Genomic DNA, 16,365 nt, shown 5'->3' on the forward strand with positions numbered 1-16,365 from the left:
ATAAGTCAAAATGAATGAATTTATGTTAACATTTCCCATGAGTTTTTTAAATGCTCCACTATTTTTAATGTGAGGGCGTTGCAGTCCCACTGGTTGGCCATGTGCTGTGTTGGACTTTCCCCAGGTACGAGATGGAGTATCTTTGCTACTGTTTTGGGTTCTTTTTGGCTGTAATAACCTTAGAAGTGCAATTTGTGAATGGCAATGGGGTTCAGTCCTAAACCCCCTTAACCTATTAAGTATTTCCCTTTTTCTGGCCACTCCCCTTGGTCCCTTCCATATTTACTACTCGGTAGTAAACTTACATGAATGGGGATCTCCCCATAAAAAGTATAGGAGAACTAGAGGTGGAAATTTATACTAGGTTTGAGAATTGCATTTTGCAGTACGTAAGTAGTGCTACAGTACTTCTTTACGTATTACAGAATGCATTTTGCAAATTTGGCCTCACATATCAAAGTGGCTGACTACTGGAAATAAAGACAATAAAAAGAGTGTGACAAGTTTTATGATATACATGCTAACATTCTGCCTTTTCCGTTACCTGGTACTGATAGCTGCTCCAGGTTCTTGTCCTTCTCCGTGTTGACCATCACAGATCCCCTCAACAGTGGAGCAAAGAAGGGGGCAATAATTGCTGCATCAAACTTGGTGATAGGAATGCCAGAGGGGAAGGCAGCCTGCTCAATCACTTCCATCTCCATAGTGAGCCAGAAATCTTCCACATTAACCTCCCCACTGACTGGGAACTCTGGCCAAGTGAACTGCAAAAAGACAGCAGGGTTATCATGGTTGCAGTTTGCCAGAGAACGCTGCATTTCCCACATATTTGACAATTCTTCCACCTAAAATATAACAATCCCCACAATACCACCCAATATCTTCAAATATGGGGATACAGCCAATAAGTCTAAAACAAAGCACATCACAACCCACTAAGGCGAGGAGAAAAAGTCCTTTCATGCGATAGAGGGATACCTAAAGGAAAATAGGGGTACTTGCAAAACCCATTAAAGAACAAACAGTACTTTAGAAATTGCTAAATGCACAACCATGCCACACTACTTAGAATTTTTCTGTATGTCCGCTGCCAAGTTGCACTGATCCATTTAAAAGTCTCTGAGCTAGCACCTAGGAGACACAAGCTAATGGGGCTTTCATTCAGCTACAAAGAGCACCTTTTCAGTGACGTATGCCAGATCTCTCTCATTTATTTATTCAAGAGTTTTGCGTGTCTCTTTTAGGCTAAGTAAGAGCGGTGAATGTACTAAATAGGATACACCAGCTTTCGTTATAATCTAGTCTGAGAGGTGGAACCATTTGCTGTTTTTTTTATATTAACCTCTGGAAGGTATTGCCAATCCAATGAAATTAAATGCCATTTTGGAAAGTGCCGTCTTCTACAGTTTTCTGAAGAGCATGAAGTTTGATCTGGCTCTTAGCAAGCTCTGGACCAAAACCTATTACCTAGGTTTCTGCACTCCTAATGATCTGCCTTGATGTTTAAGCCATTTGAAAGATTGCTGAGTGACGATGAATGCAATATCAGAAAAAAAGATTTTGGTTGGGCAATAGCAGGGACCTAGAGAATTAAAGTATTTTGGGACCAATTCCCCAATAGGCTATGTGCATAAGACAAAGGGCTTTAAATGTAATCCTAGCTTCCACTAGCATCTATTGAAGCATTTCCAGTTCTTGTTTGATGTGGACATTTTTTAGAGTCTTGAAAGTTGCATATTTACTCCTTCGAACACTGCAATCACTTGGGGTGTGAAGAGATCAGCATAACAAATACTGGCCTGGCTCATTACTTTTGGTATAGGTAATCGAGGTGTTTCGAGGCCATGGGGCCAAATGTAGGAGACAGAATCCCGTTTAGTCCATCCTATCACCAGTATTTCAGTATTAGATCCATTAAAGCAGAGGAAACTTTCCTTTGTTGAAGGGAAGACATAACCCAAGCATACATTAATGTTAGCCTGATTTTCAAAGTTGTTTTCTCTAACCTGAAGAGTATTTGGGTGTCATCAGTGAGCACTGGAAATTAAACTAGTACTGATTGAAGAGCTGTTATAAGGCGCTGTGGGTCTCGGAGCAAGCTAAATCCTAATATATCCTAAAAGTAAGCCTTTGCCTCCACCAAGTATTGATAGAAAGTATTGCATGCAGAGTGAATTCTCTATACTGACTAAATAGTGTAGTATGAAGAAAGCTGCCATGAAAGCTCCCATAATTCTTGGGATGCATTTTCCCAGTGTACAAATAAATAAGTCCAGTTTATGTGTGGTTTTTTATAAGTTCTACAAGCTATTAGTAAATTCACCCAAGAGGACACAGAGGGTGGGAGAGAACAGCCTTCCAGGAATCTTTTGTATATACTAGGCAGCAAGATTCAAAGCCAGTCCCAGGCTTTGGAATCGCATACCCAACTTTAGCAGGTCTTCCTTAAGTCATCTGAGATAGTGAGAGGGTTTCCAGGAAGCTCCCCATCTGGGAGGTTGGTCTCGGCTCTCGAGTGGAACATATTGCTGGACCCTTGGACAGGTAAGCTATATTGCGGCCCTGGAGAGCCTTATGGGCTTTATTAAAGGGTCTTTAATTGACCGCACTCTCTCTTTACCAGAAACTCAGCATTAGGTATTCAAAGTAAGCATGACTTTGTCGTACTGTTTTGAGAGGAATATCAGTTGGGAAGGGTTAGCTTGGAGATGCTCTCTTTAGCAGCACAGTGCCAAATACATGGCAGTATTCCAGTCAAATAGCAATTTTTGGAGTTCAAATGTAATTTTATAAGGACACTGCAGGACTGGAAGGACTTGCATCTGTATCAATGAAATGTGTTTTTGGATGCATTGAAGTGAAAGGTTACCTAAAGAATCTGTACTTTCTGCACAGTAACAAGCATCTGCTGCCTGCAAGCCCGCTAAGAAAGCGGAAGGCCAGTGAGGCAGGAGGACACCAAACCCCCTACTACCATACAGCTGCGAGAGGACAGAGCTGGGTGCCGGTGGACCCCTTATCTGCTTGTGACCTTTCCCAGAGGGGTGAGCCTCGATGTGTGGGGGAGAACGCGTGATCTCTGGAGCTTGTGGGAAGACCAGGAGGAGCCCGCTGGCATTACCATGCGCAAAATAGACAACAAGCAGTCTAATCTCTCATTTAAGACCTGGCGAGGCACTAGACAGCCCTTACAGGATGAGACCGGGATAGACTTGGCGGTGGTGGCTACTGATCCAACTGGGGGCAGAGATATGATATGATAGCTATGTGCGATGGAAGAAAGTGTGGCATCTATAGACTCTATAGACGTATATTGGTCCCAATACGAATCATCTCTATGGACTAGAATGAATTAGGACCTGACTAACGTGTCATTGGCGAATTGGTACATAAGAATTTGATGGAAATATTTATATTATGTAAGATCTTTAATTTACAATACACAAATGCGATAACAAAAAACCTAGTCACTTATAAACTATCTTGCTAGTTGAGGTGCTATTAATATAAATTTATAACGTTTGTACCTAAAACACATATATATGTGTATATATATATATATCCCACGTTGTTGGCTCGTTTTCGTCAGAGAAAATGGCGCTCTCCCCAGTGCGTTATCCTACGGTCGAGCCCAGACCGTTGCAATATATCCAGAATCTCTTTGAACAAAGAGAAAGTAGGGTCGCACTCCGCAAAGTATGAGAGATATATTTATTTTAGCCCAATTAAATTGTGCAATCAATCCATAAACAAAGCGACGCGTTTCGGTCTTGCCACAAGACCTTGCTCACGATACTGTGGCCTGGTTCACGTGTACAATTAATAACAGTTTTTTGAAAAAAACCAACACAAGCATTTCCTGTCATGTGACTTTCCTATGCATTGTGGGACTTGTAGTTATCAACCCCTTTAACATAAAAGTTTAACATTTTGTCAACATGTTTTGATCATATTCAAATGAAATTTCATTCCGCGTCAAATATATGCAGTCAAATTCCGCAAACCAATAATGCCACAGTCAATATTTATAGTAATTAAACAATTATAAATTCAAATGTGAGGTGCCCAAATAACTTGTGATTATGAAATGTTAAAGGCATGATTTTTAACCTATTGTTCTGGCATTGTTGCTCATCAATGATACCCCTCCAGTGGGGTGTGACCTTCAAATCTTGTAATCATACCTCTGTCTGTTAATCTGCTAACATAGGTACCTCTGTTTAACCGGGTTAGCAAACAGGTAAGCTAAGAAGAAATGGGAGTAAATCCAATGCGTAACCAACATATATCATTGTATATTCCCAAGTTAAAAGTTATCGAAAAAACCCCCACCACACAGGTTTCCAAAGCATTCCAAAAATTTCTTATCAACAGAAATCAGTATCATGCAGTTCAGAGGTGGCTGTATAATTCCTCACTTTGGTTCAGTCCATGAGGGGTCAGTGTCCTGAATTTGATGATGAAACGAGATTCCTTTTGTCGTAATGTTTTTTCTCTGTTTCCACCTCTGATGGTCAATGGTATGGTTTCAATTCCGTAAAATTTTAGGAGCTTCCAATTATTCGTATGTGATTGGTTCATGTGTTTTGCCACTGCATTGGAAACGTCCTTGTTTGTCACTGCTCGTGTGTGTTCCAAAATTCGTTTTTTTAGTTCACAAGTAGTGCTGCCTATGTATTTCCTTTTACACGGGCACTCGATGATGTAGATAGTGAATTCACTTTTGCATGATATGAGTTGCTTTATTTGCCATTTAGAGCCATTCGCTAGACATACTTCTTTGGTTGGTCTGGCAATTTCACACACTTTGCATTTTTGACATTTTATGAACCCTGTTGTTTTTAGCCAATGGGTATCCTTTCTGAATTGATAGTGACTGTTAACCAGTCGATCTTTGAGATTACGAGCTCTGCGATATGTAATCATGGGGTGAGTACCCACAATTTCTTTTACTGTTTCATCCATTTGCAAGATTTTCCAATTTTTTCTTAATATGCTGCTGATTTGTTGGGCATCATTCGTAAAGTCTGAAATCATTCTAATAGGTTCCTTGCCCCCTGCCAACTCTTGCTTAGGTTTCAAACAGTCTGCACGTGGTTTTTCATCTGCTCGTTTCCAACATCTTTTTATCAATGTTTTGTCATACTTTCTCAGCTCAAATCTCTTTGCTGTCATGCGAGTCTGATTTACCCATTCATCGTATTCAGTACATATTCTACGCAATCTCAAAAATTCCCCGTAGGGTATACTGGCAATCAGTGAGGGTTGATGGAAGCTAGTTGCTTCTAATGTCGCGTTTGTTGCTGTAATTTTGCGGTGTACAGTAGTTTGAATTTGGCCATTTTTTATGTAGATATCAGTATCTAAAAAAGTTATTCTCTCCTTGTTGATCTCAAAAGTAAATTTCAGTTTGGCCGTACTTGAATTGAGAATTTGAAAATATTCTGCAAAATCTGCTTTGCTTCCATCCCAGATGATCAATAAATCGTCTATAAAACGATTCCACATGACAATTTTGTTGACGTGTTTGTCATTTTGTGGGTGCCAGGCTACTTCTTTCTCCCACCAGCCCATTACTAGGCAGGCATAGCTTGGGCTGAAGGAAAAACCCATCGCCGTACCCATGTTCTGGCGATAGATTTCCTCCCCAAAAACAAAAATGTTTTGCGTCAAGCATATTGAAATCATTTCCAACAACATGATGTTGTGATCATTGTAATGAATATTTCTCTCTTTCAAAAAGAATTCACATGCTTTTAAACCAATTTCATTTTCAATGTTCGTGTAAAGGGCTGTGACATCCATGGTAATAAGATGGTAGCTTTCTTGCCAGTGGGTATTTTGTAGATTGATTAAAAGATTGGTTGTGTCCTTGATGTAAGAATTTAGATTGCGGACAAATGGTGCTAAGAAAAAATCAATATAATTGGCTAACGGTTCCAACAGGGTTCCCTTGGTTGACAAAATTGGCCTCCCAGGTGGTTTTTTGGAGTCCTTGTGTAGTTTTGGAAGGAAATAAATTGTTGCTATTGTGGGGAATTGAACAGTTAGATATTTAACTTCGGCTTCATCCAGTAATTTTTTCCGGGACCAAGATAAAATCTTTTGATCCAAATTTCTTTTGATTTCAACTGTAGGATTATGCTTCAGTTTCTCATAATATACAGTGTCTTTTAATTGGCGATGTGCTTCCATTGCATAAGCATTGCGATCCCAGATCACTATGTTGCCGCCTTTGTCAGCGATTTTTATTTCAATTTGGTTGTCTTGCGCTAAACATTTAAGCGCTTCCCTTTCAGATTTAGATAAATTGTCTCTGTATTTTGAGGTCTTCATTTTGTGAAAGTCCTGTACGACCGCTTCCTGAAATAGGTCCACTTTATTGCCCGGAGCCAATTGAGGATAGTATTTAGATTTTGGTTTCTTCTTACTTAAACCTGCTCCTAACTGGGTACAAGCTTCCTGTAATGAGATGGTCTCATCCTCATTTTCCACATTGAGGTTCAATAAGGTCACGTAGCTTTCGGAGTCTTTTACTGCTAGGGTGGACACTGTTCTTTCCATTTCTGGCTCTTTTGTGTTCCATGTGTTCAGATTTTCATGAAAGATTTTTGCCAATTTGATTTTTCTGATGTATTTATAAAAATCGATCCTTAATTGTGAAATGTCCGTTGATTGTGTAGGGCAGAAATTTATGCCACGTTTTAGAAGAGAAATCTCTGCGTCCGTCATTTGTCTTTGAGATAAGTTCACTACTTGCAATTCATCTGCAGGGATTGATGTATTTAATAATTCTTTCTCTGTCTCATGCTCCTTGTTTGGGCCCCTATCTTTTCTGTTGTTTCGCTTGCTTCTTCTCTTTGGTTTCTGGGTTTCCAAATTCGGCCTCTTCCTCTGCCTCTGTAACTTTGCTGGGTTGTACGATTTTGCTCCCATTGCCTCTGTTGAAGTACGAGGCGCATATCCCCTAAAAAAGACAATTTTGACGGATCCACTGGTCCTTCTACTTCCACATCGCTTGCCTCCGTTGATGTTAATGAGGACAAACTACTAGTAGCCCCCATTCCATCTGAAGATCTGTTAAGTTGTTTGAAAAAATCAAATTTTCTGGCAAAAGTAAATATGTGTCCATCTGAATAGTCATTTTTATCACGGATGAATTTGGTCTGTTTCCGTTTCCTAATCATTTCTTCATGTCTTTCAATTTGGCTTTCCAGCTCCACTTTGAACTGCAACAACTCAGGGGTTAGCTTCAAGGTTTGTAATTCCTTTTCCATGTCACATAATTGTTCCTTGATTTTTATCAAACTAATTTCAAGATGTTTGATCAGTATATTCATTAAACCGAGTGATGCATTCAAAATAAATTCGCCCCATTCATTCAATAATTCGTTTGTTGAATCTTGATTGCTGGGCATTAATAGAATCCTTAAGCCTCGTGGCACCCTTCGAACTTCAATGTATTTTTTTAAAGAAATTAGTTCCCAAGACTTATTGATTTCCTTCCTGCTAAGTTTTTCCCATGCTCGTAACTTGCTTTTGTTATCCGTTTTACTTGTTGTTTTAGATTGCGTTTCAGTCGATGTATCAATGTCCGCTTCGAACATTGTATCCATTAATTCATTCCTCTTAGCTTCCCGTTTTTCCATGATTACTGGATTTAATTGCTGTTGATTCGACTTTGTAGTGAGTCGCTGGGCTCTTTGACTGTTGCCAATCAGTGTGCTGTTTGTTCAATTTCACTGTCACCCAAGAATTACGTCCACGGCTTTTGCCGTTTTATGATGTTTTTGATATGCGAAAGAGTATACTGGTAAGAAATGTATCCTTATTTTCTCCGCTCGTTTCAATTAAAACCACAGTGCGGTACTTTTAACAGGATGTCTCCCCCAGAACTCTTAGGTAGCCAGCCTTTACGTCTTCATGCGTTAAGAATTCAAAAACCCGATCCTTACACTAACATACACGCCGCCGGGACATACACGCTTACCTCGACCCTCCGGTTGCAGACATTGTATCAATTTGTTAATTGTCAATATTATAATTTCACATTGTCGGATGAATTTGAAAAATAATTGTATGAACAGCATTATAATCATCAGCATATTTTAGACATTATCATGGATTGTTTTGAATTATGCAAACATACACAATTGAAATGGTGGAGTTCGATAGTATTTCTTCACTATCTATCATTTAGTGTACTCGGGGTACATGAATTTGTGCTACCAGTGAGACATCATATGAATATGTTAATTGACTATTTTCCGTTGTCTGATGGACTTGTAAATAACTGTATTAGCATTATTATTAGAATGCGTTATCATGGATTGTTCAAAATGACGAAAATGTAAACAAATGAAATGTTTGATCGCGATAGTATTTCTTCACTATCCATCTACCTTGACCTGTTTTTCTAGGGGAATTTGGGCACGGGTCACTAACTTGACAAAGGCTTCGCCGAAACGCGTAGTTCTGTTCGTTTGAAACAATAATAAACTTATTGTTTTGTCCTGGGTGTGCCGCTGGATTATTTACTGAGATTTCTCGGATTATATCCACACTGAGATACTTAAAACGGAGTTGCGACTGAGGCTGGCACCGGCGTCGATAGGAAGGAGAGCGGAGGTTCGCAACAATCTTTTCGTAAACAACACATATATATATATATATATATATATATATTTATATATATATATTTGCAGAATTGATGAAACACGTTCCGATATTATCAGGAGGCAGCTGCAGTGCAGTGCATAATTACAATTATTCAAGGTGAGACATCGGCCCCTCCATTATTCAGACTATCTCTCACAGTGTTAGGCTGTAGTTATCGATCGTATCAATCACTATCTAATTTTATCCAAAGACTACTAATTTTGAAGACTTTTTGGTTCTGCTTCACGCCATAACCTTGTGTTATGTTCTGTCACCCTTTACCCATTATTTTGTTCTTTCACTCTATCTGGCACAGGATTGTTTTAGGGGGTGTCAATACCTGGATTGAAGTCTTTTACTCTTGTCTTTACCACGGGTGTTCCAGCACAATCTCATTCTTCTTCTTTACTTACATATAGCTTGGTGAGATTGTTATACTCCTAGGTATATTTACCTATTGAGTTAAGCAGACTGTTTTCTTTTCTTCTTTATAATGTATGCAGCCTTGAAAAAGCCCTGCGGGCGAAACACGCGTCGGCTGCTGTTTGAAATTGGATACGTACTTGGAAAATAAACATTCAATACAACATCCCTATGAAGATCGGATAATGATTTACATTCCTATGTGAACTATACAATTCATGGATATGATTCAACTAAGCGGATAAATTGTGGTATTATTGTACTGTTGTGGTGTGCTGCGTTGCCTATATAGCGCCCTTGATGCGACAATGTGAAGGCGATGCGTACAAGTCCTGGCAGCTATGCGGCGACTCTGTACTTTGGAGCCGCGACAGGCCCTGCGATACGCCTCTCTGGTGATAAGACGGCAACCCTCACGGTTGCGACACGCTCCTCCGGTGATGCGACAGCAGACAGCTGCGACAAAGACACGCTTCTGGGAGATGCGGCACGCTTCTCCGACGATGCGACGACTACAGCTGCAGCGGCGACAAGCTTCTTGTTGCGTTGCGCTTCCAGCGATACGCAGGCTTCTGCAGATAGAATTTCCAGCAAGGAAATTCAGGGGGGGAGCTGGTGGTGAAGTCTATTGTCCCTGAGACTTCAGCAGGAGGCAAGCACAAGTTCAAGCCCTTCGAGAAATATTCTGCAGGATGATGAAGTACACACAAAAGATCCTTCTCCTCTCCTTGGCATTGACGACACCACTGTAGGCCAACCCAGCAACACAGCACACTGGCCGGGGGGAAGTCCACTCCTACAGCTTCCTTTGGTTCTTCTCCTTGGCAGAGGTTTCTTCTTGTTGTTCCAGAAGTGATCTAAAGTCTTATATATGTATACTACTTTTCTATTTGTTCTCTGAAGGCAGAGAGGCCTTTGCCTAGTCCAAACCAGATCTGGTCAGTCCTGGAGCACTTTTTTTTACATGACTCCTCCTTTCCTTTCAGAGTGCAGGACAGAGACACCAGACACACCAAAGGAGGTGGAGCCAGCATTGTGGAGGGAAGGCACAGCCCTATTCAGGTCTCAGGTGCAACTCCTCCCACCCATCTGCATGCAGATCTTCCTATTCAGCCCTGTGCGGACTCACCCTCTCCCCTGGAATCCCCCAGCCCCTGTTACTCACAGAACCAGACACACAATACACAACCTAGCAGAGGCAGGCTTGGACAGTTAAGCAAGAAAATAACTACTTTCTAAAAATGGTATTTTCAAACACAGAATGTTCAATCAATCAATCAATCCACTTTATTCGATTAATTAAAATCATAAAAGTACAATCCACAACAATACACAGACAAAAAAGACATTTAAATATACAATGTAAGAAACACTATCACTTAAATATTCATCATGTGCAAATTTTCCAAATTTAAAATCTCCATGAACCTAATTTAAGCGGAGTTCATCATAAGGTTTCTGTTATTCTTGAACCTCATAAAAATACAATGCACAACAATACACAGACAATTTAAATATAATATATAAAAACAATATCACTTATGAGGTCATTCCGTGCAAATATGCAAAATTTAAAATTGCCGTAAGCTTAATCTAAGCGGTATTCATCACAAAGTTCCTGTTTTTCTTAAGCCTCACGGCAGCAACTAAAAAAGATGCAATATAGAATATGTCCCCTGGGTTGCACAACGTCTGTAGGTAAACTAGCGCTGGTCTAACCTGTGAAAAACCCTCATCTCTTAGAATGGGTAACAAAAATTTCATGCGGATGTCAGTATAAAAATGACAAAACATAATAAAATGTAGGGTATCCTGAGGTGAGAAGTTATCACAATTACAAGGTTCCGCTTCCTCGGGCTTACACCACTCCGGAAAATCCCCCAGTGAAAAATGAATCAAACTAAAATGGAACCTAGTTAGGAGCCAGCGATGGAAAGGCTTATTCACCAGTACCAAGTATGGTTCAATGTGAATAGTTGTTTTTGGCAAAAAATGAGTTCTAACCAAAGGTTTGCTTAGCTCCTGCTCTTCCCGCTCAGACATCAATAAATTCTTAAAATTCAATTTCACCCACAGAACGTCTTCCTTCCGGATCTTATCTTGTGTTTCATATAGATCAAGCCGTCCTAATTTAGATAATATACATTTGACATAGGACAGCCACTTGATTTTATAAGACTTATCTAAATTGACACAATCCCTTAGGATCTGACGATTCAGGGATAACTCGGGATTAAGCCAAATTTTGAGCCAGCAGAGCAACGGAGCTGTACTCAAAATATCAGAAACGTAGCCTAAACCCAATTCCTGATGTATAGCAAAGGTTGGGGTAGATTGTGGTAGGGACAGGAGACTTCGTAAAAATTTGTTTTCAGCTATCTGAATCCCGGACTGATCTTTAAATCCCCATATAGAGGCGCCATAGGTTGCAATGGCCAAACATTTTGCTCTATAAATCTTTAAAATAGCCTCTATGAGTCTGGCCCCCAAACGCTTTACAAACCCCAATAGACCTAAGGAAGATCGGATAACTGCATTTAAAAAAAAAATTGTTGGGGCCTCCAAGAGGACCTATCATCAAATAAAACCCCATAGTAGGTAAAAGAGGACACCGAAGAGACTTCCAGACCATTACAATAAAACAATTTTACTTTTCTGGATCTAATACCTGTAGACATAACATGCGACTTTCCAATATTCACTACCAAATCCAAAGACTGCATATAGGCTCCAAAAGTATCTAGCAGCCGCTGTAGCCCTATCGCAGTACGGGCTAAGAGGACAGCATCATCCGCGTATAGGAGAACCAGAATTGAGCAGTCCCCTACACGCGGAATATCCCAGGATGCCTCCAGTAAGGTCTTATCCAGATCATTAATATAAAGGGTAAAAAGCAGGGGCGCCATAATGCAACCCTGGCGAACCCCTCTGCTTGATTTAAAAAGCTTTGTACAATTACCAGCCTGGGAAATCCTGACTGAGGCTTTAAGATCTTGATGAAGGTTGGCCAGAAAATATACTAAACAGGGGTCAAGGCCCTTATCGAGCAAAATATTCCATAGCTTGGACCTGTTAACCAGGTCAAACGCAGAGGACAGATCCATGAAAGCCATCTTCAGACAACCTTCCTTAGCCATGGTATATTTGCTGATCAGTAAATATAAATTAAGGCACTGAACCATGGTGCTACGACCCTGCCTAAACCCATACTGGAGGTTAGATAAGATCTTCCTGTCACTAGCCCAGTCTGTGATTTTGGTCAGGATCACCTTACCTAGTATTTTTTACAGAGGAGTCAATCAGGGATATGGGTCTGTAGCACCGCGGATCCCCTCTCTGGCCCTTTTTAAAAACAGGGATGATAGTCGATTGGGACCAAGAAGCAGGAAACCCATGAGAGCCAGAGGCATTAAAAACATTGGCCAAAATTTTTGCCCAGTATTTGGGTTCACCTTTATAAAGATCGGCAGGAACACAATCTGGGCCTGGGGCCTTATTACTGGAGGTATCTCTAATAGCTGTCTCAACTTCCTCCTCGTTAAAAACAAGCGGCACTGTGGATTGAGAAAGTGAGGTCCTGGTAAAGCTATCCAGTGCCTCATTAGATTCATAAATGGCCTCAAAATGAGACAACCACTGGGCCTCTGTGATATTGTTTCCCCAAATCTCATTATCCTCACCACAAAAAAAGGGGTATTAATGATTGCCCAAAATCTTGAGTTATCCTTTATCACATTGGCGGATAGTAACGCATTCCACGCTTCTGCCTTGATCTCGGCTTTCCGACTATGCATTGCTATCTTATATTGCTTCCGCAATCTAGCAATTTAAACCCTATCCCCGAGGTGATTTTTTCAAGGCGATGACCAAGGAGCGATGAGTTCGGGAACAATTATCGTCAAATCAACTTAGACCATAAGTAATTTTCGGTTTGGTCTTAACGGTTAAGTCACATGCTATCTGTCTACAGATACCCTCGAAGGCTCTAAGAACCGCATCCTTTGAACTAAACGAATCAGTACAAATTGTGATATTTCCTCTGCATTTCTCACACAGATCTGTTAAAAAAACATCAGGCACAACTTTGGACCATCTGAGCCTCCTCCCCATGTCACGTAATTCCATACTGCGAGGAGCCAGGTTCCTACCGCCTTTAACCATTAAACCACAACTCTTTTCCAGTTCTAAAATGAAAGGGTTATGATCACTAAAAGGTGATACCTGGGCATTATAAGAGACTACCTTACCTAGCAGCATGGGAGACAAAAAAATATAGTCAATGAAGGTATCTCTGATCTTAGGTTTAAACGTAGGGCACTGATCAGGACTATTAACGAAACCAGGTTCAAAAAGATCTACTTCAGTCAAGAGAGACTCAAGGCCCTTACCCCGTATTGAGTGTTCAAAATGGGGGATCGTCACATAATTATAAACATGTGGATCATGAAGTAGACAGTGCAAGTCACATAAATGAATATTAAAATCACCCATAAGTAGTATGTAATAAAAAGTGGATTGCTTTGACCTATAATCTATTAAAAACGATTTCAAATTATTCAGATGTTGGTTCAAAGAATCACACTCCCCAGAGTTATAAAAATTCACAAATAATAACTTTGGGCAGTTTAGCTTAGATACTTCTACAATCAAACAATTAACAGAATCCATCTCAAGCCTTTTTGAGAATCCCATTAAATTCAACGAAAAGAGGAACATAAGCCCACCCTTAGCTCTACCTGCTAAAGCTTGACAAGCAGGTAAGAAAAAAGAACTAAAGCCGTCCAACCAAAAATTATCCCCCCTATCCCAAGTCTCCTGGAGAGCGATTATATCAAATGTTTTAATAAAATTTAACCAATTTGGGTCGTCTCTTTTTGTTCTTAAACCCGCAATATTCCAACTCAAAATTCTGCAACTGGAGGGGTTTTCTCCCCCAATATCAGCCCTAACCAAGTTATTGGGGCTTAAAACAGGTGGACAAACCTCAGCACCAATATCACTACCAACAGATTTATTAGAACTTGATGCTGTTAAATAATCTTCTTTCTCCTCTAGTCAGTCGTTCATATCCAACGCACAAAGTGGGGCAAATCTGTTTAAAAGAGGTAGGCCTACCTCATTAGGTGGTAACAATAACCCAGGCAATTTGGGCGAGATATCCCCCCCCTCCAACTGGACTTACTAGGCCTGGGGCAAAACCTATATTACACGACTGGCCCAACAAGAGCTGATGCGAGCTTTTAACCCCAGCCCTGACCGGGGCGCAATTTGCGCTTACAGGTGGGTAAAAGTAACCCAGCGGTAAGGCCCTTATACCTCCTCCATATGACTTAGTGGCATCCCAGAATAACCTGTCAACTGTATCCCATTTATTAAAGTTAATAATTATACAATTACCAGGAATTTGTTTGGGTCGATAGCCCACCCAAGACCCCCGTCTGGCCATTATAATATGGTCGGATATATTGGGTTGACCCGTACAATAATTGTCGCACCAATATTTAGATTTACGCATCAAACCCTCTGTTGATTCATTGTCGGATACTTTAAGAGGAGGGACCCCAACTAAAACCGCAACCAAAGGGGTAGCTTCTGGGGGGAGATCAATCCTACTATCACTCAAGATTTTAGAGTTCTCAAGATACAGGATTCACCCTAGAAGCTTCAGATAATTCCCTCGATTGCGAGGTATCAACACAGGAACCAACATTAGAAGCTTTTACTGTCCTTAAGATCAAATTATTGGGATCTTCAAGCCCACCACCCAAGTTCAACTTTGCTCCCCCCCCCCCCCCCGAAAGAGTTAACAGATGAGGCCCTTGAATTTTCCCTCGCATAGTGGTCCCAGTCGCTTCTAGGGGTATAGAAGTAGGTAGTGGGTCTGAGTTCACAAAAACTTCCGAAGGGGACAATTTGTCCCTCAAACATGAATCCACAAAAGTATCTAGACGCTCGCATTTTTTCTTTAGGTCAGCCACACAAGAATTCATAGTGTCAATTACATCTTTGGCTATAGCAGTCAATATGGATTCAAATCGGGTACTAAATATATCCTCAATAAGGGTCCGCAGTGTCAATTGAATATTTTCATCATCCCCCGGTACCATCTTAGGAATACTGTTTTTACAGCCCTTGAGCCGCTTTGTTACTTTTTTGTTAGAACGTTTAACCCCAATGGGCCCCTCAATAGACACTCTTTGAGACCTCTCATCTGTCAGGGTGGAAGCCCCCAACCTTACGTCTACATCATCTGGGGCTACAATGTGAATGGGCAAAGTTTCACTCCTCATTATCGGGCTCCTGATCAGGATCACCGGTTCCAAAGGTACAGGGGTAGGCGACTCCAGAACCCTAGAATTGGTCACCTTGCCAAAATCCTCACTTACGCCCAAGCCCAATTCCTTCTCCGCGTTGGCTATCTCTTTGTTTAAAGCGCCCACAGCAGAAGTCAAATATGATATTATAGATGGAGATTTCCTGGGGATTTTAGCTTTTAATCCCCCCCCCCCGATCTTGATTACCCAGATGTTTGCGCTTACCCATTTTTACACGTTGGAGGGATGGCCCAGCCCAGCCTCTTACGGGCACAGACGGGCCCGCCCTTGGCCCGAGCTTCGCCCGGGCAGTGCCTTGCTGCTTTTAAGGGCCTCTGGTGCCCTCTAGTGACACCCTCCACTGGTGCCGCACACTGCCCCCTGGGAGAGGAAGTCCTCTTTGACCAGCCATTCCCCTCACGGCGATGGCAGCGTCGGTGGCGGTGGAATGGAGCAAGGTAGGGGGAGGATGGCTACGGCAGGTGCAGTGAATGTAGATTAGCCGTTCCACTTAGCGCGTTAAAACCAACTTCACTAAAAGATCTATTTTATCATTCTGAGTTCAGGCATACTAAACTCTAATTTCTACCATGTTCCCTGAGTCAATTAAGATTATAAAATGTAATAATCAAACTGCCCATTCTGGCCTATGGGGAACAGGTAGCCTTGCAATAGTGAAACATGAAAATGGCTGTACTTCACTATTAGGACATGCCACACACACCAGGGCATGTCCCACCTTATACTTACAATGCACCCTGCCCTTTGGCCTACCATAGGGGTGTCTAATACGAAGATAAGGGAAGGTTTAGGGATTGGCAAGTGGGTGCACTTTGTCAGTCAGCATGGCAGTACCAGACTGCACATAGGCTCTGCAATGGCAGACCTGAGACACACTTTACAAGCCGCTTCTGTGGGTGGCACAACCAGTGCTGCAAGCCCACCAGCAGCATTTGATTTACAAGCCCTG

The 16,365-nt window shown here is 41.2% G+C and overlaps 1 protein-coding gene across 4 annotated transcripts in view; it reads right to left on the reverse strand.

Annotated features, from left to right (window-relative positions):
- Positions 1–16,365, reverse strand: part of HMGXB3 (HMG-box containing 3) — a 519,976-nt gene that overhangs the window by 121,502 nt on the left and 382,109 nt on the right. For all 4 annotated transcript variants that reach the window (XM_085617738.1, XM_085617735.1, XM_085617736.1 and 1 more), the window contains exon 16: positions 545–764. In XM_085617738.1, the coding sequence (XP_085473864.1) occupies positions 545–764 (220 nt within the window). The remainder of the gene's footprint in view (positions 1–544; positions 765–16,365) is intronic.

Source organism: Triturus cristatus, chromosome 7, assembly GCF_964204655.1.
Source record: "Triturus cristatus chromosome 7, aTriCri1.1, whole genome shotgun sequence".
In the NCBI taxonomy this organism is placed as follows: Eukaryota; Metazoa; Chordata; class Amphibia; order Caudata; family Salamandridae; genus Triturus; species Triturus cristatus.